We start from the raw sequence: 25,500 nt of genomic DNA, 5'->3' as shown, positions 1-25,500 counted from the left end.
GGAGATGGTGCTCTCTGAACCTATACGGAGCACACAGTGCAGAGAGGCAGATGCATGGGTACACAGTTGGGGTCACCTGCCCCACGTCAGGGTGCCTTTATGCGCATCAGAGTGCCCCTGAGGCAGAGACAGTCCACAGGCATGTAGCTCAGCAAGAAGACACTGCCTTTGTGCAAGCTAGAAAATGGGTCCCCAGCCTTTACATGAACGTTGCCTAGTTCTAGGATGTACAGCCTGAGAGGGAGAGAGAAGAGAAAGGGAGAGAGAAGAAACAGGTTGCTTAGAACAGAGCTTAAACACCTGGATCCAGCTCTTCTTGAAGCCTCCTTCCCCAGATTTTTTAGTACCACAAAACTTCATTTGCTGCCTGAGCCAGTTTGAGCTGAGCTTCTGATATTTGCATTTGAAAGAGCTGTGACAAAAAACTTAATATACAGAAACTCAGCAAGAAATGGCAACAAACTGTTGGCCCTTAGAGAACCCAAAAGTGTGCGACAGAACACTGCTTCTCACATAAAAGAAAGGCCACTTCTAGGATGGCAGGCATCTTGCAAGAGCTTTAACCAGTAAAGCCTGAAATGTTTTAAAAACAGCACAGACAGAATGAGGCATTTCTGTCAATTATGGTAAGGAACCGCCATAAGAACAGGATGGTCTGGGCATAGAACCAGAGCAGCTGGACCACAGAAAAGAGAACAAACAGAATTTGGAAAAGGCAAATGGGAATCCTGGCAGGGCCAGAGTCGAGGAAACTGTTTTTGCCAGTACTTCTGGAGCAACAAGAAATTTGGGAGATTGGATATATCAAATTGCCTGATTTATTGGTAACATAATGATGGGATATGATGATGCTTGGATGAACTTCCAGGGCATTGGGTAATGTTAACTGGTCATGTTGCGGGCTCCTGCCATCTGTAGAGACCTCTCGGTTGTGGGCAACAGGCCAAGTTAGGGAAGTCTTACACCACGTATTACGGAGAGCCCTGTGGGCCGGGATCCCTGAATCTCACTACGACCACCCTTCTGGGAGGGCTTCATTGAGTACACTCAGCACACGCTGTCCTTGAAGAACTTGGTGGGTTTCACTAGCCTGATCTCTTCACAGAATTTGGACCTGGCTTTTCTGGAAGTAGAGTGGGGGCTGCCCTCAGAAAATGTATTGCCCCTTAAAAAAGCAGGGTGGATGCTCTAGGCCCCATTATCTCTGGCAGATGGTGATTACCTCTGCATTCCTTTAAACGTTGAAACAATCTGTCTTAAATATTTAAACACTTGGAAAGTATCCTTATGGATTAGCCTCAAATGCTGATTTTCTCAAAAATACCTCAAACAGTAAAACTCTACACAACTTTCTGAAGCATTCTCTGAACCCCATTGAAGCCCGCTGCTGAAAATGAACAAGGCCAAATGTTCTAGAAGGCTGGGGACTTTCCTCGTGGGCTCGGAGCCTCTGCCGAGGTTCTGTCCTTCCCCCACGAACTTTCAGTCTCACACATTCCAGCAGAAACTCACAAAGTACCACACAGCACATCTCTTCCAGTCATCAGCAAATCTCCCAGGCTCTTCCAACCGTAGGAAGAGAGATTCTCACATTCTCGACTGGGTGCTGATTTGGATGTTTAGACAAACAACACCCTCTATCTTGGAATGAAACAAGTGTGGCGAGGATGTCCATAAACAAAGGATGTAATCTTAAACAATTCATCGTATTTTCCCCCAAGAGCAATTGAATTTATTAGCTATATTGCTAATCCTGAAAGAAGTCAGTGAATACAAGTGGTGGGGCATTGATGTGCAAGGGCCTGTCCGAGGGGCTCAGATACCAAGCGGCTAAGCCAGCAGGGCACCCCTCCAGCTGTGCAGTGCAGTCAACAATGTAGGTGCCCATGAGGAGGTTCTTCTCCACACTGAGAGTCTGCTTCAGACCAGCTTGTGCAACCAGAGAAACAGGAATGTCTCCTGATAGCTTTGATAGCCGCATGTCCTGTAGACCCCCAAACCCCTCTTTCACCCCTGTCAAGTCTGATAAACTGCCCCTGTCCTTACTCACAGGATAGCTGGGGAGGCTATGTTGCTAACCTGTGTGTTTCTGGGGTGCAGGCTGCACAGCTCATGAATCCTTATTTCCGGGGGCATGTGTGGGCTCCCAAGTGAGCTTATTTGGAGGGAATTAGACCAGGTTACTTGGCCGAAGTTGATCAGAGCCGATTTTGTTCCCCTGACATTTGGGCAGGCCTTCCTTGGCCCCTCACCCCATCCCAGCCATGCCTCATGACTCCTTACACCCTATTACTCTACTCTTTATAGTAGAATATCCTAGAATTGGCCTCATCACCCTGCTTGTGGTTATTTCCTTACTCTTGGTCCTTCTATTGGGTTTTAAGAACCTTCAAGGCACAGCAGTGACATTATAACCTCTGCCTTTCCTGTACTCAGCATAGATTTTGGAACAGAGAAATCGTAAAGCAAATAGTATTTTTAGTGGGGTTTTAATACTATGTATATGTTGTGCTCTATTTTTAGCAACAATTTTTTAAAACGTTTGTTAACAAAAATAAAAATAAAAAAATAAAATGTTTGTTAACAACAACACAGACTAAAGATGAACCTCTTAGCCATTCCATAACCGCACAATGGACATGTATTCCCTGCCAGTCACTTCTTGGTGCTCTATGCTTTCTCTTTAATTTTTACAGTTAGGAAATATTATCCCTTCTTTGAAAGGGGGACCCTGAGACTCAGACTACAGGCCTGGGACGAGGTAGACCTGAGACTCAACTAGAGATCTCACTGGCATGACAGTCAGTGCTCTTTATATTGACTGTCCAGAAATCACACCTAGAGAGGGGTTGTAAGTATCTACATCTGCCCTCATGGTGGCGACCCATTGAACTTAGGGTAAAATGCAAAATCCCTAAGGAGGCAGCAAGCCCTGTGTGTTGTGGCCCTGCCTCGTCTTCACCCTTGTTCATCTCCGGTTCAGGTCACCCAGTCGCTTCTTCTTCCAGTTAACTGGCGGCATCCAGCTCTTTCCTGATTAGGAACTTCCCACATGCCTTCCCTTAGCCAAAAACACATCCTCAGAATACTTCCGTCCATCCTCCTCCTCCAGATCTTAACTTAATGGTCACTTTCTTGGAGGGGGCATCTGATCGGCCCAAGTTAAATTCTCCCCACATCATAATCTCTCATTGTACCTGTATTTTCCGTGTCTCTTGCTCAACACGAGTAATAATGATCGATTTATTTGTGTAGTTATTTCATATCTATCCCTCCAGAGAAGTAGAGTGAAGTTACCAGAGAGTGAGGCCATGTCTGCTCTGTGTACAGTTGCACCTGTACAGGTCTGAGGCACTCGGGGTCGACACCTATTTACTAGTGAATGAATGGGTAGATGAGAGGATAAACATGCTGACTATTTCCTCAGCTGCTGACAGCGTGGGTCCACATTCACTGCACAGGTTACACAAGTAGGTCTGACTCGTTGCTGGCCAATTATTGACTTAGCCAACTAGAACTTAAACCAAAGGCCTTCCTGATTCTTTGCTCCAGGTCCAGGGTAGATTCCTGGCTTCTGTGCAGAGAAAAGAGCTGTTCTGCTTCTTACCTGGACATGATCTTTGTATAAAGATGCATATAGTTCCTGTCCTCTTCTTCTGTAGTTCTCGATACACGACACGAAATCCTGGAAGAGAGAAAACAGGTCACAGCTTAATGACAGTTGTGATTTCAGATAAAAACTTCTCCATTCTGACCAATTATCAGGGGAAATAACGGTTACAAGTTTTGTTGGTCAACTCAGTCACAACCTCATCAATAAAGACTTCACTTACGCTGACACCACGCATACAGATATGCACACACGCACACACATGTGCACACACACATTCACACGCACACACACATACACGTCTGTGGGTTACTTCCACTTCCAGCTATCGTGAGCTAGCTTACAACAGGTCAGTCTTCCTCCCAAGAATAAAAAGAAAAGCCATATTTGAATAATCTCCTTTAAGGCAGCAGAGAGTACCAAGAGAGCCAAGATTTAAGATGTCAAGATCTTGGAGATAAAGAAAACTCACTGAGATGTGCCCAATGCCTGATATCTATGATTTTTTGCCCCTGGCATATTTGCAAGTTTGCAAATAACACAAGAAGTTGAGCTGAACAGAAAGTGGTGGGTAAGAAGCAGAAAAGCTTAACGGAAATTGTGATGCTTTCAGGTGGCTAAGGAGACAAAAATAGGAATTCAGGCTCACCAAGACACCTAGGCCATAAGAGACCAAGAGTCCAGAAATAGGACAGTACAGAGAGGCAAGCCCAGCTTTCTGCACTGATGTTCTCTTTTAAGCAGTTTCTGATTTATAAGCAGTGTAAGTTGTAAAAACCAACAGGATTTGGGCTTTATAGTGGGATCTCTCAAGGGCTGCGCCGTAGAAATAAAGGCGGATTGGAAATAGACCAGGTCTTACAAAGCTGAAACCTGACTTCCAACGGGCTCAAACTCTGAGTACATTATAGTGATCTGCCCCCACTCCAAGTACGTGCCAGAAGGCAAAGAAAGTCCTTTCTGGAGAAGGATCCCACCATCTGAAGCCTCTAACTGAGAATTTTCATACGAAATGTTCAGTAGTCAAGCAGAAATTACTAGATGTGCCTGTTAAAAGGATGAACGGAAAAACAGATAATAAAAACATACCCCCACATATGTCCAGACATTACAGTTACCACACATGGACCTTAAAATAAGGCAAGGTAGTCCAAAAAAGGCAGAATGGAGGCTTTTGCAAGAGATATGGAATCTATGGAAAATAACCAGATAAAAATTCTAAGTCTGTGAAATGAATTAATTGAAATTAGAAACTCCATAGGTAAGTCTGACAGCAGAGTGGATACAACTGAACAGAGGGTGAGTAAAATGGAAGAAATATTCTTGCTAAATATGATGAGATATAAGTATGGAAAACACTTAAGACAAAGATAGTTAGATACGTATGTAATATAGAGAAAGCATCTAGCATATGTGGACTGGTGTCTCCAAAGGGGAGGAGACAAAGAAGCAATATCTGGAAAGTTAATGAGAATCTTCCCAAACGGGTGAAAGACTCATTGAGCCACAGATTTGAGAAATTCTGTAAACCTCAAACAAGAAAAATACAGTTAGAAAACCACCCAGAAGCCCATCACAATTAAACTGCAAAAAAGAAAAAATATTCAAAAAGATAGCAAAAGTTCTTATCATCTTTAAAGAGGCGACAGTAAGAATGGTAGGGGCCAGAAGAAAACGGAACATCTTCGAATCATGAAAGAAAAAAAAAAAACTGACAAGCTCAAAGCCTCTACCCAGTGAAAATATCTTTCAAAAATAAAGACAAACCAAAACATTTGCAGGCGAATAATACTGACAGAATGCATTACCAGCAGAACTGCATGAAGTGAAACACTGAAGGAGCTTTTGGGGTAGAATGAAAATGATTTCATATTGAAGCATATATCTTTGGAATGAATGAAAGACTACAGAAATGGTAAATATATTAGTATATCTAAATGAATTTTGGCTATTGGAAAACAATAATAGCAATAATAATAAAAACTTACAGGGTTTAAAAAATAAGAATTAAAACACATGAAAAAATAACAAAAGATGGATGGGGTAAATGAAATAGTGTCCTAGGTTTCTTCAATTAAAAATTTGGGGGGGGGGGGGGCGCCTGGGTGGCTCAGTTGGTTGAGCATCCGACTTGGTCTCAGGTCATGATCTCACGATTGGTGGGTTTGAGCCCCATGTCAGGCTCTGTGCTGACAGCTCGGAACCTGAAACCTACTTCAGATTCTGTGTCTCCCCTCTCTCTGCCAGCCCCCCATGCTCTGTGTCCTTTTCTCTCTCTTGCTCTCAAAAATAAATAAACATTAAAAAAATTTTTTTTAATTTGGAAAAAGGGTCTAATTTACATTAGACTTAAATAAAGCAAATATGCACATTGTAATTTCTAGGCTAACCACTAAAAACATAATAAAAGAATATGTGACTTCCAGGTAATAGAAGGGAAGTACAATAATTTAAAATAGTTGATAATATGTTGAAAGAGGGGAAAAAGGAATAAATAACAGATATTACAAACAGAAAATTTTAAACAAGGTGGATTTAAACTAAAATTGTCATTAATTACATTCAACGTAAATAGAGTAAATGCTCCAAATAAAAGATAAACTGTATCAAAAAGGAAAACCTAAGTAAATGCTACTTAAAAAGAGATACTCCTTGAAATAAGGACACAAAAGGTTGAAAGTAAAATGATGGTAAAAAAAAATAAACTAGACGAAGGCTAACCAAAAGAAATGTGGTAAAACTGTACAAGTAGCAGTCTTTAAAGTAAGAAGTGTTATTAGGAATGAAGACGGTACTTCATAATGATAAAGGATAAATACACTAGGAAAGTATAAGTTCTAAATGTGAGGCATCTATTAATATAGCCTCAGAATATATAATATATAACATAACAGAATTGAAAGGAGAAGCAAACAAGTCTACAATCATACTGGAAGAAGATAACTTATCTCTCAGTAACTAACCGAAGAAGCTGACAAGAAATAGAAATAAAGAATATTTGAAGACTATAGTAGGCAAGCCTCATCTGATGAACTGTTTAAAAAATTGCAGAAAATAAATGATACAGAACGCTCAAATGGAATTACTACTAAAACCTGCCACAGGATGGAACATGGAACAAACATAAAATAATTTCAAATGGCCGAAATTACACAGAATATACTTTTTTGAACATAGTGGGATTAAGTTACAAGCAATTTTTTTTTAATCCCCATATATTTAAAAATTAAGCAATATTGTTTTAAGTAGCCCATAGGTCAAAGAAGAAATCAAAATGGAAGTTAGAAAATATTTTAGCCTAAATGAAAATGAAAATATCACATAATAAAGCATGTATGATAGAACTAAAACTTTTTTGTGGGGATATATGTAATATACCAATAGTATTATTAGAAAAAATAAGCATGTAATCTATCAAGAAATTTGAAAAACAATTCAAACCCAAGGAAAATACGTTTAATATCTCCCCCAGAAATTCTGATAAAGAAAAAAAAAACAGTCAAAAGTTACCAAGAGCAGGAAAAAGAAAACGAGACATCATTCTAGATTCTACAAACATTCAAAGAATCATTATGAATAACTTTATGCTAATACATTTGAAATTTGGATGAACTACACACACACATTCCCCGGAAAACATAACTTACCAAAACTGATACAAAAAGAAACAGAAAATCTAAATTGTGCGATGTCTATTACAGAAACTAAATCTGCAAATAAAACTCCCCCAACAAAGAAAATTTCAGGCCTGGGCATAAACAGTAATTAGAGGATGAGAGACCAAATTTGAGAAAAAATTCAGTGGAAATCAGCAATAGATAAAGCATAATGTGTTGCTACATAATTAATACCAATCCTTCTTAAATTTCCAAAAAACAAAAACAAAAACAAAAAAAAAAAAAAACAGAAGAAGAGGGAACACTTCTAAACTCATTTTATGAGGCTAGCATCATCCTGATACCAAAGCCAGACAGATGTCACAAAAAGGAACACTATAGGCCAATATACCTGTAAACAGAGATGCAAAAATCCTCAATAAAATGCTAGCAAATAGAATTCAACAGCACATTACAATAATAATACACCACGACCTACTAGAATTTTTCCCTAGGATAAAAGGATGATTCAACATCTGCAAATCAATCAATGTCATATACCACATTTACAGAATGAAAGAACAAAAGAACATGAGCACCTCAAAAGACACAGGGAAAGCATCTAACAAAGTTGAACATTTATTTATGATAAAGCTCTCAAAAAAAGAAGTATAAAAGGAATTTACCTAAACATAATAAAGGCCATATGTGAAAAGCCCACACCTAACATCATAATCAGTGGGGAAAACCAAAAGTTTTCCCTCTAGGATCCACCAGAAAGCAAAGATGCTCACTGTTACCACTTCTATTCAACATAGCACTGGGAGTCCTAGTCAGAGCAATTAAATAAGAAAAATAAATAAAAGACATCCAAATTAGAAAGGAAGAAGTAAAATTATTTCTGTTTGTAGATGATATAATCATATATGTAGAAAACCCTACATACTCAACCAAAGAAGAAAGAAAGAAAGAAAGAAAGAAAGAAAGAAAGAAAGAAAGAAAGAAAAGGAAAGGAAAGGAAACTGTTAGAACTAACAAATGAATTCAATAACGTTGTAGGATACAAAATCACCATACAAAAATGAGTCATGTTTCTACACACAAAGAACAAACTATCCAAAAAGGAAATTAAGAAAACAGTTCCACTCACAATAGCAACAAAAAAAGCAAAATAAAATAAAGTAGACCTGTCTTCTCAAATAAAACAACTGACAGTATTTTCTGACAATGATAAAATTAAGCTTTCAAATTTCAAATATTAGAATGTTAGAAAACGTATATCTGCCTCTATAAGCTTGACAGTAGCTAAAATTTTTAATATTGGTGGGGACATGAACATGTTTTTTCCATATTATCCAAGGAAATGTGTCAACATTAAGGAGATCTACGTAACTCAAGGAACCAATATTCCAAAAGCATGTTAGACGCATGTTATAAAATCATGTATGAGTTAAAATATCCAAAGTGCAAAACAGATCAATATGTTTAATGGACAAAAAAATTCACTGATAAAGGTTTCAACTAACCTTTAAGAAGCTATTACTTGTTGAGTTTTGGTGGAGTATCAAAGAATGTCTATAATTTCCTTTCTGAATTCAAACTGCATATCTACAGGGAGCTAGATTTTCTTCATATATTTCAACCAAAAAAAAAAAAATACAGTACAACTGATTGAGTAAAGAAGCAGATACAGGAATTGAATCCAACTGTCCTCTTACTAAGTCAGACAGATATTAAAGAGACCTGCAAAAATATAAAACAATACTCCCCTTTTAATAATTTTTATTTTGAAAAACATATTCATTAAAAGTGCTATTTATTTTTAAATATAATGGATTTATTACTGTTACTTTTAAATGAATTAATAAAATGCATTACTTTTTAAATTTTGTCTTAATTTCTAATGTGGTAAATATCAATAGATACAATAAACATAAACAAGGCTTTTTGGAGTCCCCAGTCATTTTTAAGAGGGTAAATGGGTCCTAAGAATTATTGTTCTAACAATATGAAAATCAATAAATTACTACTCCATGCAATGACATAGATAAATTGCACACAGTCTGGAGGGAAATAAGCCAGAGAAAAGCATATATACTATGTCATTTCATTTACATAAAAGTAAAAGCATGAAAAACTAATGTGTGATATTAGAGGCTAGGATAATGGTTCCTCGGAGAAAAGAGGGGTCTAGTGACCAGGAAAGAACATGGGGTTTGGGAGTGCTTCTGGGTAATATAATATAATGCTATATTTTCTTCTCTGAGTACTGGTCACATGTTCACTCTGTTAAAATTCTTAAATGTGAATATTTGTGATCTAAACACTTTTTTCTATGTGTGTTACATTTCAATAAAATAAAAAAAGTGTTTATCAGCACAGATTCAAAAATATGAAAACAATATAATTGTAAAACCCCACTTAACAGTTTTGAAGTAGTGGGAATAGAATGATTTCTTTCTTTTCTTTGATTTCCTTTTTTTTTTTTTTTTGCAGAATTTTCTTTCATATGGCTGTTTACACATATTTACACACATTTATAAGTAAAGCAATCATTATGAGCATTGTAAGTGACATAAAATGGTGACAAATTTGACTAATTTTACATCTAAGGCAGAAGCCCAGACCTCTTTCATACACGGTGCTCTGGAGACTTTCAGCAGAAGAGAGCTCTTGGGGAGCACTTGGACACAAAGCAGCTCCTGTCACGTAGCACATGTGCCACACATCTTGCCAAAAAGGGATGGATGGGCCTTGTGTGGGTGACCCCAGGGGCTTAAATGGGACCAGAGCAGGGAGTTTCTCAGGCAGGCAGACTCCAGCAAGACATGTGACAACATGTCCAGACTTCCATGTTGCTCCGTGTTGCTAAGTGAGGGTATGGAGGTAGAAAGAGAAGTCCAGGGACCTTGGTTCTTGGTCCTTACTACCCACAGTACATGGGCAAACCACTTGATATGTCTTGAGATTTGATTTACCATCTATAAAATGAGGTTAACAGTATCTCTTCTGATTATTCTAAATAGATGTTATGAAGATAGGGTGAGACTATAGAATGAAAGTACTCTGTAAACTGAAAAGGGTCACCCAAAGAGACTATTTGTATGTAGGTCACAGGTAAGATCAGTTAAAAACAGTTGACTTAGATGGTCTCTTCGAACTTCACAATTAGATAAAATTCTGTGTGAGTTAAGTTATAAACCATCTTTACTCTTCAAAAAAATAGCCTAGCTACAATAGCTATAGCCCAGGAGTGTTTGCATCCTTGCTCAGATACTTCATTTCTAATGTCAAATTTACTCTCTATTGTTAAGTTCAGAAAACATTCATTGTCCTTCTCCTATTTTCCAGGCGCTGGAGTACAAAGATGAACCTCATATCTGGTTTTGTGGAATGTGATGGAAGAGACAGATGGTTATGAGCTGCCATGACCAATGTCGAGACAGAGCTATGCACAGGACATGGTAACACAGGACCCAGTAAATACACAGAAGAGGAGACCTCATCACCAATCATGTTCAGGGAAGGTTCTGTGGTTGAGATGTTGCTTTAGCTGTATGTATCTTAAAGGAGAGATTTTAAATAGAAGTCTGATGTGGTCCATTAGCATTTTAATTGCTCACTCTTACAGCAATTTGAAAGACGAATTTAATGAAGGAAAGACTGGAAGTAGGGAGCCCCCTTAGGACACCACTGTCACAGGACAAGTGAGACATTAGATGGAGGAATGAGTAAAGTGGAGAAGTCAAATTCAAGAACTATAAGAAATGTAAAATTGGTAGGAATCAGTGACTGTATGAGAGAGTAAGAATTTCTCCAAAATTTCTGGTTTGCCTAATTGAGTGAATTAAATTAGATAAACTAAGAAAAATTAAGAGAGGATGCCTGGGTGGCTCAATCAGTTAAGCTTCCAATTTCAGGTCAGGTTACTATCTTGTGGTGAGTTCGAGCTCCACATCGGGCTCTCTGCTGTCAGCGCAGAGCCGTCTTTGGATCCTTTGTCGCCTTCTCTCTCAGCCTCTCTCTCTCTCTCAAAAATAAATATACATTTAAAAAAGAGAGAGAGAGATCACAAGAACAAGAGAAAGCAAGTTTAAATGATGTGATGTGTAACACGCTGAATTCAAGTGTCAGAGGTATGGCTGCACATCCCTCGAATAAAGCTCAGATGAGACATCCCAGGTTGATGAATTTGTGAGTCATGACCAACCAGATGATAGGAAAACCCTGAGAGATGATAAGATCCCTCCTAGAGAGTAGGTACAAAGAGGAGACTGGGGAGACAAGGTACAAAAGCTGGAAAACACTAGCAAAGTTCGGGCCAGCAGGAGAAAGGTTAGAGAGGTTTAAGGAAAACCATAAAGAGAGACCATGGAAGCCAAGGCCATGTGACCACAGCGAATGCACCAGAGAAGTCCTGTAAGATGAGGCCTGAAAACATCCATTGGATTTGTCTGCAGGAACTGGTCATTGGCAACTTCTGAGAGTTGTTTCAGAGGGATGATTAGATAGCAATAAGTCAACTAGAAATAGGATAAGGAAGTGGAGACCATGAGTATAGGCAACTCATTCAAGAAACTTGACTCTGAAGAAGAGAAAAAGAGGTGGGAGAAGGTCATAGGATAAAAGAGGAAGAATAGAACTCAAGTGTATTACCGCACTGAGGGGAGCTTGGCAGTGAATGGGAGACAGTTGAAAAGCAAAGGAAAAGGTCCCTGATGGTGCAGGTTCTGCCAGATAAACGAGAAAGGATGAGATCGGCAGCCCAAGTAGAGGTTGACCTGAGTACTGGGGGAGGGAGAGGCTCTTCGTGCTTGGAGGTGAAAGGAAGGACCTAGCACTTTACAGAGGACAAAGAAGTTTCCATGTGCATTATCACATTTAATATTTAGTCTCCTGACAAATCTGTATGATGATAAGTGGGATAAGCGAGGGTGAATGACTCCAACAAAACACTCCAAGGAAGTGGAAGCCCCGGAAGATGAGCTCTTGGAGGCCGCCATCACGTGTGTCTTCCCCACGCACATTTCCACCCCGCGCGTCTCCACAGTGCTAGGCAAACACTACTCTCCTGTTGGGCTTTGAGAACTTTCATGCTCTAGAAAGTTGTCACACTTGGTATGTAGAGACAGGAGGTGGGCGATTTGGGTCGGTTCAAGGGCACAGGCCCATCTGCCTGGGCAGCAGTGAATGTGGCACATGGATCAGGGACAAATTCAGAGCAGAGCTCTGCATCGTTTATTGGAACTAAATAGCCTTTGCTTAGCAACTGCCTGTGTGTTAAAGAGTTTGAGAACCTCTGAAGTAGAACAAAGGGCCTCAGACGGCTGTTTGGAGGTTTGAGAGGGTCCAGATCTGGTTTAGAGCCCGTGCCCTGCTGTCCCAGTGCCTCCTTAGGGAAGGGCTTGGCTACAGAATCCAGACCAGATCTTGGACTGGGAAATGGGGCATATCCCACTGTGGGCTCACCTGTAAGTGAGCTGACCTCGGCTTGGTAGGGCCCACCTTTGCCAGGGCACCCCTGGGGCTGGCCAGATGCTGGTGACCCTCTTGCCCACATGGCCCCACAGGAAGTGCCTGCTGTCCTCTGATGATGGTCGTTACACTTGTTTGTTTAAAGCATCATTAGCCCTGTAATCACAGCTGTGTGGCCCTGCAAACACAAGGAAGGCCAGCATCTGAAGACAGCCCCTCAGACTCTGCTCAGGAACTTGGGGCCAAGATTACAGCTAGAGCTCCTGGCCTCTCCAGCCAAGCACCACACGTGCTGGGTCCAGGACTAAACTCTTCACCTGGACTGTTATCTACTGTGCGCTGACACTTTGTACATCTCTTTTGAATCCTCACCATTTTCTCTGCTTGTAATTTCTTGCAAAGAAACCCTAAGATACATACACAAACATTCACTGACAACATTTTCCACCATCCCAGGTATAGTAGCACAAAATGAAACAACGTAAATATCAACACATGGGAGGCTGGCTCTTCCTTATGAGACAGTATTATGCAGTCATACAAATCATGCTCTCCCAAAACGCCACCACTAGCCCACATAGCACCTTTGTGTCCCTTTTTGGGCAGATACTGTCCTGGACCTGGATGGATGACTTGAATAATGGAAAAAAGGCTGGATTTCAGCTTCCTGTTGCCACTCTGGCCAGATGCCTTTGCGTGCAACCTATACAACCGTTCACTGCAGCCCTGATGGCAAAAAAGATTTAATGATATGGAACCAGGTTTTCGATATATTGATTTTTAAAAGGAGGTTGGACAGCCATATGCTAACAATAATAAGAGTTAAATCTGTATAGATTTGCATAGAAAAGAAAACCTGAAGGAAAAAACAGTATGGTGGCCAATAATGCTGTTGGCCAAATAGTGTCAGTTCTCTCCTCCTATAGGGACATGGCATGATCGCCCTTCCTGCTACCTTTTAGCTAGGTGGGGCTGGGGAGAAGTGTGCAGAAGCTTAAAAGACTCATGAGATATTTGCTAAGTTCTTTTTTAATTGCCATGGTAACACTCAATGTTCTAGATGATGGCTGCTCCACGAGCTAATGTCTCTGAGGGAGGACAAGGCACGGTAGACTCCTGGCCAACTCACAAGGCACTTGTAACACAAGTGGGAAATAAGCCTTCGCTATTTTAGGACAATTCAGTTCGAGGATGTTTGTTACCGCAACATAACCTAACTTATCCTGAATAATACACACTCCAAGAATGTTAGAATGATTACAGTAAGGATGCACTAAAATACATGTAAGGCATGTGGATTCATGTTTGTGATCAATGGACAAAAGATCAAGAGACCTACGGTGAAAACAAGTGTGAGAGCAATTAAATATTCTCAGCAAAGAGCTGGAGCGATCGAACGCAAGATAAATAACAGGCTTAGAGGATGATAGCCCAAATTATAAAATAAATATGGATGAGACCCTACGGATATAAAAAAAAAAGATTGAATAAATAAATAATGGGGCAGAAGAGAAAAACCTTCCTTACGGAAGAATTTCAGATAATATATGTAGATGCTTTCCTCACCAGGAGCCCACTCTGAAGGGTGGGCTGGTCTTAAGGACTTGCTTCCAAAAAACCAAGTATGGGAAGGGGAATGAGAGGAACTCTGCAGTGGAGAAATCTGGGAGACAGCACCAGGACCATGTGATGATTTACACGGGTGTCACACACCCCTGACCTGATGCAATGTGGTGAAAGCTCATTCTTCTTTGTGATCTTCCTTCCAAAGCTTCACAGCCCCAAGCGAGTTATGATAAATATTAGACAAAGCAAAATAGAGGCATACTCCCCAAAACATCTGACCAGTACTCTTCAAAACTGTCAAGGTCATGGAAAATAAGGAAAAGTCTGAGAAACTGTCACAGATCAGGGGAGCCCAAGGAGACACGATAACTAACTGTGATGCGGTGCCCCTCACTGGATCCCGGATCAGTGGGAAAACTGGTGAAAGCAAAATGAGGTCTGGAGTTTAGTTACTGTAATGTACCAACGTCAGTTTCTTTGCTGTGACAAATGCACCACAGTAATCTTACATGTTATCAACAGGGGAAGCTGGGTGAGGCACACGTGGCAGTATTGAATATGAAGATGGAAAGTATATGAAAGGTATACCTAGACAAAAAGTGTATTAGAAAATACACTGAAATTCTCACAGCTTCCCACCCAAACCCCATTATGAAACTGCGACGGAAGGTAAGAGTCACTGCTCTCCCAGCTGGGCACGGCTCCACAATGCCCTTGGGTATAAACAATTCATTGTGCTGAGTGTAATTCTCATGTTCAAAGACAAATGGTTTTTTGGCAAATCTCGTTCCCCCTAATTGCACGAGCCAACCACTTCATCAGACACTTAACAAAGAAACAGTAATTAATTCCCCAAAGGGTGGGAAAGCTGTGCGGTGGATATGCAGACGTATGGTGCCGAATTCACAGAGTCAAAATGGTATTGTTCTCAATGAACAATGTGAAGGAACTGTGAGAGTACTGTTCACAGCCTGCTTTTCGTTTCATGGATATATTTTAAAACTTAATCTATATAACATGACTCCACTGTAGGCAACCTTCCTTACAAATCTTTTAGGTTACAAGTATTCACTAATAATTCCATAAAAAAAAAAATAACCATTCGATGTTGGTGTCAGATCTAGAGTCCTTTCACCCCTGGTCTCTCTGGCCAAAGAAAAAAGAGACAGGTGCAAGTCAAACTCAGGTGAGCTCCCATTCATGGAGGCAGGAGTGAAACCAGATGTGGAAGAGACTGCCCCACCCCCCAACCACAGATCTCACGTTCCCATTGGTCACTATCATCGTCACTCACTAGTCACCTTTTCTCCATTGGTGGGGGCTGAGAGGAAGAGAGATTTGATTAACAGTGTAATGTCATGGGGTGGCAATGAGCGACAGAAGAAACCATGCTCTGTGCACACACTTTGTAGGTACCATGAAACCATCATTAATACTCTTCTCTTTCCTGGAAACCTCCTCAGGACTCCCACGATAGAGTAGAAAACTGTGAGAGCAGTATTCTGTATTATTGTGGCTGGGTTTCCCACTAGCACCCTCCCCCCATTAGAATAAGCTCCTTGGGGACACTGCCCATCTCTGCCCCCAAGGGCCAGGTAAACAGAGACAACAATAAAAGTTTGAGAGATTGACATGAAACTCACAGACCCTTGTCACTCCTCCGGGCCATATTTTCTGCAGCTGTTTGTTCCCTGTGTGGAGTGAAGCACTCCATGTGGTCAGGATTAAGGAGATCCATCAGGGCCAGTGGCAACACTTTCAGGTCTGGCCTTCACACCCCTGCACTTTAAACCCATCTGAGGGGCACCTGAGTGGCTCAGTCAGTAAAGCGTTCGACTTCGGCTCAGGTCATAATCTCACAGTTTGTGAGTTCGAGCCCCACATCAAGCTCTGGGCTGACAGCTCAGAGCCCAGAGCCTGCTTCAGATTCTGTGTCTTCCTGTCTGCCCCTCTGCTGCTTGCACTCTGTCTCTCACGTTGTCTCAAAAATAAATGAACATTAAAAAAAAGTTTTTCTAAACCATCTGAAAATCAGGATTTTCCTGACTATAAAACATTCAATAAAGTTCTTCTGTTTATGCCTTCTCTGTAAAAGGCTGACGCATCTACCTTTAAATATAAGTCCTTGGTGGAGACCTGGTTTGGGTTACGTGACAGAAGCAATTAAATGCTTTCCTTGTGTGTTCATTCATAAGCCACGTACAATATCTATACATGTGCACATTAAATGTCAGCAGCCCATCATGAAGGAGGGGCGTGTGCCCAGAGAGCCAGGTGCGGTCATGGTCGAGGGGTCTTTGCGGGATATCTATTTGGACAACTCGGGCCAGGAAACGCTCTTTTCTCCAAGTGCCCAGATAATTGCACTTTTCTCTGCTATGGAGACATAGCCCCTGGATTCTTAATAAATGTCAAGCAATACCAGAGTAATAATCATATTTCCAGCAATAATGACAAACAACTGGTGCTCGGAGTGGCTGAGGAGGGACCAGATCACCACAGCGCAATTCATCTCTTGTTAAATTCACTCACATATTAATTTCTAAGATGAACGGTGGTTTCTAATTTGTCTTTTTTGAACTGTGATGTTTTTATTAAATTCAATCGTCATGAGTGCATGGAGAATGACTACTCAAAACAACAACAACAACAACACTCCAGTGCAGCAAAGGACAAAGGCTTTGGGATTGCAGGTAACGAGTCTTCTCGACGAAGCCACCCTCCCTCCTCTTTGCTTCCTCCTTGGGCATCAGGGCCTCCATGAGGCTCCGACAGATGGGAAGTGTGAGAAAAGAGATATCTGTTGGTGAAGCCGCCAGTCTGTGATGCTTTGTTATGGCAGGGTTTTCACTCCAGATAATGCCCAGTGCTGAAACTGCCATGTCAAAGAGAGAAAACAAAAGGAGACTGGAGCTTGTAGGGAGGATTCCTTCTTTAGGCTTTGAGAAGAGAGACAAGGCCACCTTGGCCGGGACCGTCCTGTCACTGTCTGCCTCCAGAGCAGAACTCTTGACCTGCGTACTCAGGACGGCCCTGACTGCAATCTGGGTCCACAAGAGGAGTTACCTGAGGGTGGCCCTGACCGTATCCCTGTCCTCCTTGGTGCTGCACACACTTGCTCACCTCGGCTCTTTTGGGAGGTCACCCCAGGGCTTGCCAGTAGGCACCCACTGTTGGGCTGTTTGTCGCTCACAGGTAATGCAATCAACACCAACACACCTGCCTCCTCCCTTAGGCTGGGCCCTCACAGATGCGCCACCGTTGAGTGAAAAATAGATAGCTGTGGCTGTGCAGGGTCTCGGCCAGGCCGGAGAGGGCGTGGCAGGCTTTCAGAAGGGGCGGGGGATTTAAAGTCCAGGAGAAGCAGTTGGTCCTCTGGTAGGGGGAGGCTCGTTCAGGCCAGACAGACCCACATTTGCCCCCGGGTACAGATGGGAGAAGACAGGGTGCACTGTAACCAAATACGGGTCTGCCCTGCAGACTGCACAGGACTGGGGCAAGGGAGGGGCTTAGAAAAGCAGCGAGGTCAGGTTTCTCGCCGTGGGGTTGTGGGTCTGTGTCCTATTCCGGGCGGCGTGGCAATAAATGCTGGGTTTTGATCAGGGACGTGACATGGTCAGATCATATCCTTAAAAATTCCCAGTAGGGGTGGCAAGGAGATGCTCGGCAGGGCCATCTGCTTTGGTCTCCCTAGGTCCCTGTTCGCAAGTTCTTCTACCTCCCAGCAAAAGTGTAATTGATGGGTGGGGGATAAACGTATGAACTATGTTGCCTCTTGTTCCACAATGGCAGCCAGAAAGCTAGAGCACAGTATAGATGCTTGGCTGTTACTCTTTATAGACTGCATGTTAATGATCTTAATTCCCCGGGAATTGGCTTTCTTCTTCTATTATTATTTTTTCTGATCTCGTTTCTGTGTTTTAGCACATGCATCCTTATCTGAAGGTAACATAAATCCTCTGGGGAGTGAATCAGAATATAAATAAATACATGAAATTAAGTTAAGACAAACTGGATATGATATTCCAGTAATACCAGACTAGCAGCTAACCCACAAGGCAGATAGATGGTCACAACTGTCCCTCTGCACCTGAAGGGGCCCCTTCCTCACTTCCAATCTTCCCTCACATCCTTCCTCCCCTTCCTCCTCCTCCAAGTCTCAGCTCAAACACCTCCAAGAAGCTCATGCGAGGCCCTGTCTCATCTGGGCACTTCTTGGGCCTTAACCTCCTGTTACACTGTAATTATTTCACCCTCCTAAGAAGGTGGGCTCCCTGGTCAGGGACCCTGTCTGTGCTGGCCTTAACTCAAGGGCCTGGGATACGATAGGACATCAATGAATGTGCATGGGATTTTGGAGAGAATGTCTGCAGAAGAAATGGGTGCTTAAAGATGAGAGAGAGAGAGAGAGAGAGAGAGAGAGAGAGAGAGAGAGAGAGAGAGAAATAGAGATGGATACAGATATAGTCAAGGATGCAGACATATTTTCTGATCCCCCAGAGAAGCTAGTATGGCACTTGACAGCTGGTTCCTGCCACCCTCCTCCTGGATCACTCTCCCGTTTGAGCTCCATGCCCCATTTATATGGATCTGTTCTCAAATACACCAACTCATTCCCACCATCCCACTAGCTGGGCCCATTTCGGGAACCGACATTCCCCAGGTGCTGGATGGCTACTCTTTCCTCTCAACTGAATTATCACATCCAACCCACAGTGATCACGAGCCAGTCTCTAAGACACCATCTATTTCTTCCAGATCGTGTCACACTATCGAATATTTTCTCATTTATTCCCTTTTGCCCACAGTCCGTTTCCCAAACTGTGAGCGGACACCTCATCTCTTGCCCCAGCCCATACAGCAGCTCTTGGACACAGAGGTCCGAGGGTGAGGGACCATTTGCAAGAACCGATGCGACACAGACCCATTCAACTGCACTTTTGATTTACTCAATGACCTCAGCTAATTCTTCAACACCCCTAATTATACCAGTAGATCCACCAGCACCCGAGGACCCCTGAGCCTTTCTCCCAGGCCACCAGGACTGGACGGCCATGGTTCCTTCTGCTGTCTCCACTCTCCCCCCCCCTCTTCCAGGCCACGGAGTCGAGTCTTCACCAACCCCCATCGACAACAGCAAAGGGAAGGAAATTTCAGAACTTCCTGTTCTGAGACTTGGAAACACTTTTTTAATTAACCAAAATGGTTTCTCATAATAGATGGGTCCCAGGGCGAGAACGCGGCTGTAACTCACGTGGCAGGCGCCTGGCGGCCGAGCTGGGAGTGGGGCCTAGCGGGTTGTGAATGGCAACAGCGCCTCGGGAGGGCCCCGCGCTCACTCTCCACCCCACCACCATCTGCCGTTTTATCATTTACATAGTTTGGGACACTTCTGCCTTAGGAACTCAAAAGTGTTCTTACATTGATGAATATACTTAAGTTTTAAAAATCCAAATCTGGACAAGGAAACAAAAAGATGTTTCTCCCAACCTCATGTCATAATTTTTCAAAACTGAAAGCATTTTGTAGGACAATGATACCTTCCCCCAACCACAACATTGGTTTTGGGGATGCAGGTATGTCGCACATTAGGAAATCTGAACCTCAAAATAAATTCCTGGGTATAATTTGCCTTTAAAGTAAAGGACTGCAGTTTTCAAAAGGATTCAACCCAGGATTCCTTTAAATTGCCAGGTCCCTAAGTTGATTTCAAATCTGTTTCAATTTATAAAATCTTCACCTGTATACATTTTTTTCAGAAACTCATCTACTGTAATTCTTCTTAGATGCCATCTAGGAGAGAGATCAATAAATGACAAAAGTATTCTTTAAATATAGAGATCACGGGCCATTCATCTCCATATTTTTAGAGAGGAACACTCTGTCTATTCAATAAATTCCTACGCTGTTGAATTGTGTAGGATGAAGTATTTGTGTACATTAAAATATCGTGGATTGAGCTGCAGACTTGAACCTCAAGTTACTTTGAAACATTCCTCAACGACACCCACTATATATGGTGCACAAACACAGCCTGATTTTGTAATAAAAATACTACAGAGATGAAAGAAAGAAAAACTAGCAAAAGGAGGTGAAAGGTCTAGTAAACTTTTTCAGACTAGATGTTTCTGTTTGGATAGATGTCTCTGGAGAAGGAACCGAGTATTTGTCCCTAAAGACTTTTCAAACATAATTTAGATTCAATGCGCCTTTCAACAGGCAGTGGTCGGGACCTTATGTTGAGAATATTCCATTGATTTGTGGAACTTGCATAACCTCAGTGCCTGCTCTCTTGGAGAGGGTTCAAGCTAAATCATCTAGCTGCCAAGAGCAGAGCAACTTTAGCCCCATTTCCTGTGAAGCTGAATGACCAGAAAAGCGCTCAGAGGTGGTTTTGGGCTGCTCTCAGGTGGGAGAGCCCTTGGCATCATGGCACATTTGTGGGGCATCATGACGCTGCCATCCCTTCATGCCAGTCACAGAGGAGGAAATGTGTGACTAGCATGAGGCAGGGCCACAGACCAGCCGTGGGATGAAGTGAGTTGCTGTTGGTATTGATTATTCATTTATTGTATGGACTTTGTATTCTTAGGAAGTCACAATAAAGCAGACCGCACTTAAGGGGCGCCTGGGTGACTCAGTCGGTTAAGCATCTGACTTCAGCTCAGGTCATGATCTCACGGTTCATGGATTTGAGCCCTGCATCAGGCTCTGTGCTGACAGCCTGGAGCCTGCTTCGGATTCTGTGTCTCCCCCTTTCTCTGCCTGCCCCCCTCTCAAAAAGAAACATTAAAAATTTTTTCTAAAAGATAAGTTTTAAGAATAAACAGTTGAGAGGAAAGTTCTGGTAGAGACAATTCTGTTTGCTGAGGTAGGTGCTTGCTGCCTGTTAAGAGAAGGTCAACATCATCTGATTTTAGTAGTGGGATCCCTCGATCGGGCCAAGGTCTCTGCCAGCCTAGCCACTATCCTTTACATGGATTGGAAAAAGGAGCCCCCCTCCGGACTGACAAGTGAGAACAAAAATGCAGGCCACACCACAACACACAGCTTGCCAGCAGAGATGGGACAGATGTCAGGGCCCATCCCCAAACTGCTTATCTCTATGTAGATCCTGTGTGGGTTTCCTCTAGCGTGATGCCACTGCTCGTCACAATCCAGCTGGCCTCATGTCCCTCACCAGTCCCTGTACCATGATGCTGTCCCCCCACCTGCCCCAAGACACCAGCCTCTCTCTGCTTAGACCATGGGCATGTCTGCATCCACAGTGATGACGGTGATTCAGCAGACTCTACTCATGGCCAAACCCTGATGTCGATCCTTTCAAGAGAACAAGGGACAGTCTCTCTTAGGCCACCGTATTCTCTCTGCATTTATCTGAAATCTTGTTCACACAAAACTGAGGGGTCTGGATCCAGCACCACCTAAATCCATCCCTGGAAAAACCATGCAAAAAGTGATTGAGGATGTTCAAATATCATGAGCAGAGACTTTTCCTCCTCACTAAACAGGTGACATCAGCTCAATGCTCAAATGACCCCGTGTCTTCATGCAAGAAGATGGTGGAGGTGGGTATCACACCCACGGGGCTCTGACAATAGATTGTGAGATTTAATAAAACACCTGCATTCTAGGATTCAGTTGGGATTGTTGAAAAAAATGAGAACTTTGAGACTTTGGGCATGGTGGCTTCTGTCTTAGGACCTTCTCTTCCAGCAAATATCTGGGGATGCTGTGATGTTTCAGGAAGCGTCCCCATCTGTCCCGATCTATAATAAAATTATATTTCTTCTTTTTTTTGAGAGAGAGAGAGAGAGAGAGAGAGTGCAAGCAGGGGAGAGGGGCAGAGGGAGAGAGAAAATCTTAAGCAGACTCCACACCCAAGTGCACAACCATGAGATCATGACCTGAGCTGACATCAAGAGTCGGACACTTAACCGATGGAGCCACGCAGGCGCCCCAAGTTATGATATTTCATCAGAAACCAAAGGGCTGCCCTAAAAAGAAGAGAAATTTGAACTTGGAATCAAAGGTGGCCGTACCACAAGTCTCATCTGTGCAACCTCCCTCTTCCCTGTGTGTGTAGGGGCATGTGCGTGACCGGCTCTCAGCAAGCCAATGATTCCATTCCCTGAATCTAACCTGACAGGATCTAACCTAAGAGATTTGACCTAAAATGCCTTTAAAGGGCAAAGTCAGCTGGAGGTTTAAGTTAGAGAAAGCTCTCAGAAAAAAAAAAAATCAGTTGTGGTATTTTTAAACACAAAAGACACAGACAAACCAACATATGAAATAAAACACAAAGCACAGTAGCAAACATATCAACTAAACACTGTGTCATATCAGTGCTATAACCTGGCAATGATTCAAACACTAAACAACAGAATGGCAACTTTAATATATACCATTAATAGCAAAATGTCTGCTTTTATTGAAGAAAAAAACAAAAACTATGTTGCTCTAAGCAGTTTTGAAATGAATATCTAATTCAAAACTTCCCCTGTGCATATAATTGCATGCTAATTTACATTTTAATTACTTCCTAAGAAATCAAAAGCATTTGTTGACAGTAGAACATAATGTCAACTTCACGGTGCACTGTTGGTGGATGCTTAATGAACTTAATTAGATAATTAGTGATGTTAATTATCCTTCTATTATGAAGATAAGGATGTCTCACAAATGATGCACTTGGTAAAGAAACATCATTAAAGGTATCAGTGTTTGCTTTGTTCATTTACTTCTATTTTTCAAACTCCTGTAACAAGGACTTTTGATAGACTAGTAACATTTAAGATTTCTTTAAAATGGAAAGAGAAACGCCACCGTCTCCATCGGCCCGTGACTGTTCTTCCCCGGCGATCTGGGTAGTAACACTTGTGTGAGTGATACTACGGCTCTTTCAAACCCTCTGCTGTTAGGACCAGTCGCCCATGTTCACTTCTGGTGTGGAGTTTCTCGTTCGAACCAACTCCTCCCTGGTCACCTCTCAACGATGTGATGAGTAGGTTCTAACATCAATTGTTTGAAGAATGGTGTGTGTGTACGTGTGTGTGCACGTGTGAGTGTGTGCGCGTGTGTGTGTCAAGGGAATAGAGGAAATGAGTGAGAGTATCCTGATTGGGCGCCCAGACCACTGGAAGAAAACCTAAAGGGCAACTCACACAAGCGCCCCGAGCACACGCGCACGCACACCCACATGCACTCGCACACCGCACGCACAGGTGTTGCCCCAGCCTGACTGCATTCCCGGGACCCTACGATGCTGTGTCTCCACCTCCATCACCAGGATGCCTTGCTCCCGTGGGAAGATCGGTTCCGGGTGTGGTGTTGGAACACCACTGCCTGCAAGACCAGGGCTATGAGTCATGCTACAGAACTTCAGCTGCAGTGAAAAAGAGCACTTCAGGGTTTAAGAACTAAGATAACGGACCTCATCATTTTTCTCTTTCTTGCTCCCTGATACCGCCACAACCAGAGTGTAACGGACGTCCTTTCTGGAAATAATTCTAGTCCAGACACACCATGAAGAGTTCTAAGGCCAGGCTGGGGAGAGTGACACTATTTTTAGGGTCAGTTGTCTCAGGAAAGGCAGCAAGAGAAAGTAAGTGGTTGGCAGCCTTGCCCATGGCAATTTTAAAAACCAAGATTGCATTTAGCAGAAGACCTTAGTCACTGTGCCCCCATTCATACAGCGATATACCCTTTTCAAAGACTCTTTTTAAATCATACTTTCATTTGTTTCTAAGTGGTTCTATTTTTCTAACAGTCTGATTTAATTACTTGCTCACAAGACTTTTTCCACCACTGAACACAACAGGATTTTCCAACACAGCATTGTGATTTCTCAAGGGCTTGATTTCAGGTTTTTTAAGTCACTTTTCTCTTTCCTATGATTTTCAGTGGCTTTGTCTCTCCAGCTCTTCTCCTGATTTGACAGTCTCTCTGTCCTGCTGCCACGCCAGCGAGAACATATTATCAGGATTGTACCTCTCTCTCTAGAGCCTCTGGCTTGATTTCAGAAGTCCTCATGTGTCTTAATTTTCTCACAAATTCAGGCCACCTGCTTCCATGCATCTTTTTTGTTTTTTTTAGTTTTTTAAAATTTTATTTAGAGAGAGAGTATGGAGGGGGGTGCAGAGAGAGAGGGAGAGAGAGAATCCCGAGGAGGCTCCACTCTGTCAGTGCAGAGCCCCACGTGGGGCTTGAACTCATGAACCGTGAGATCATGACCTGAGCTGAAATCAAGAGTTGGGCACTTAACCAACTGAGCCACCCAGGTGCCCCTTCCACACATCTCTCTTAAAGGCATATGTATCTCCTAGGAAAGTCCTTTCTGTCTTGCCCACAAACATCACGTTGAAGTAAACCTAGTCCATGTGACAGCCTTCTGAATTTCAGATTTAAAAATTTTTCTACTTTAACTCTTATAGTGCAATGACTCTGGGAACTCGGACTTCTGTTCTCACAGTTGCATTTTGACTTTTTCTCAGCTGCTACCAGCTACTCTACCCCTTACTCCCCTTCATGTCAAAGCTTATTTCTTTCTATTTTCAGAAATCTCTTCTCAGCCCCACGGCTCTCCTGCCTTATGAGCCTTTTCCCAGGTGAGTGACATCTGAGGCCTCGGCCTTCAGTGCCGCTCATCCCCCCAAACTCTGAGGCGCCACAGCGCCCCACTCAACAGCCTTCTGTCCTCCTCCGTCCCCACCCTCTCTCCTGAAATGGGGCACGAAGTTCTCGGAGGCTCGTTGTGCCCTCAGCCTCAGCAAGACCAAAATCACAAAGCAGCAGGCGACAAATACAAACTTGCCAGAGAGAAAGACCAAGAACTGCTGGATGGCTCCCACGGTGCCTGCTAAAGCCTTCCCATTCGGCACGCTTGCTTCCTTTTCCGCAATTTTTATTTAGGTTTCGTGATTTCTTTAAAGAGAAAATAAGTATACAGAAACATTTATGCGTGAAATGATATGATGTCTGGGATGTTGCTTGAGAATTATCCCGTGCAGAGGGGGAAAGTGGGTAGTGATAGGGATGAGACCAGATTGGCCATGAGTTGCAAATTGTGGACGCTGAGTGATGGATAGATACACGGGGATTCATTTTATTATTTTCTCTGCTGCTGTGTATGTTTGAAATTTTCCACAACGATTTTTGAAAGACATAGTGGGTAAAGTGCTCCGAGTTGAATGGTCAAAAGTGTCATTTCCTTTGCTGGGGACCCGAGCCAGGGCGGCCCCTCATACAGCTGGC

At 42.6% G+C, this 25,500-nt stretch overlaps 1 protein-coding gene across 4 annotated transcripts in view; it reads right to left on the bottom strand.

The window, feature by feature from the left end:
- WDFY4 (WDFY family member 4) overlaps positions 1-25,500 on the bottom strand; it is a 295,826-nt gene that overhangs the window by 111,390 nt on the left and 158,936 nt on the right. For all 4 annotated transcript variants that reach the window (XM_019444889.2, XM_019444887.2, XM_019444885.2 and 1 more), the window contains one exon: positions 3,608-3,685. In XM_019444889.2, the coding sequence (XP_019300434.2) occupies positions 3,608-3,685 (78 nt within the window). The remainder of the gene's footprint in view (positions 1-3,607; positions 3,686-25,500) is intronic.

The sequence above is a fragment of the Panthera pardus genome, unplaced genomic scaffold, assembly GCF_024362965.1.
Source record: "Panthera pardus isolate Hobbes unplaced genomic scaffold, ASM2436296v1 HiC_scaffold_22, whole genome shotgun sequence".
NCBI classification, from domain to species: domain Eukaryota; kingdom Metazoa; phylum Chordata; class Mammalia; order Carnivora; family Felidae; genus Panthera; species Panthera pardus.
Note: the sequence above shows the minus strand (reverse complement) of the source record. Positions and strands in the feature narration are given on the sequence as shown.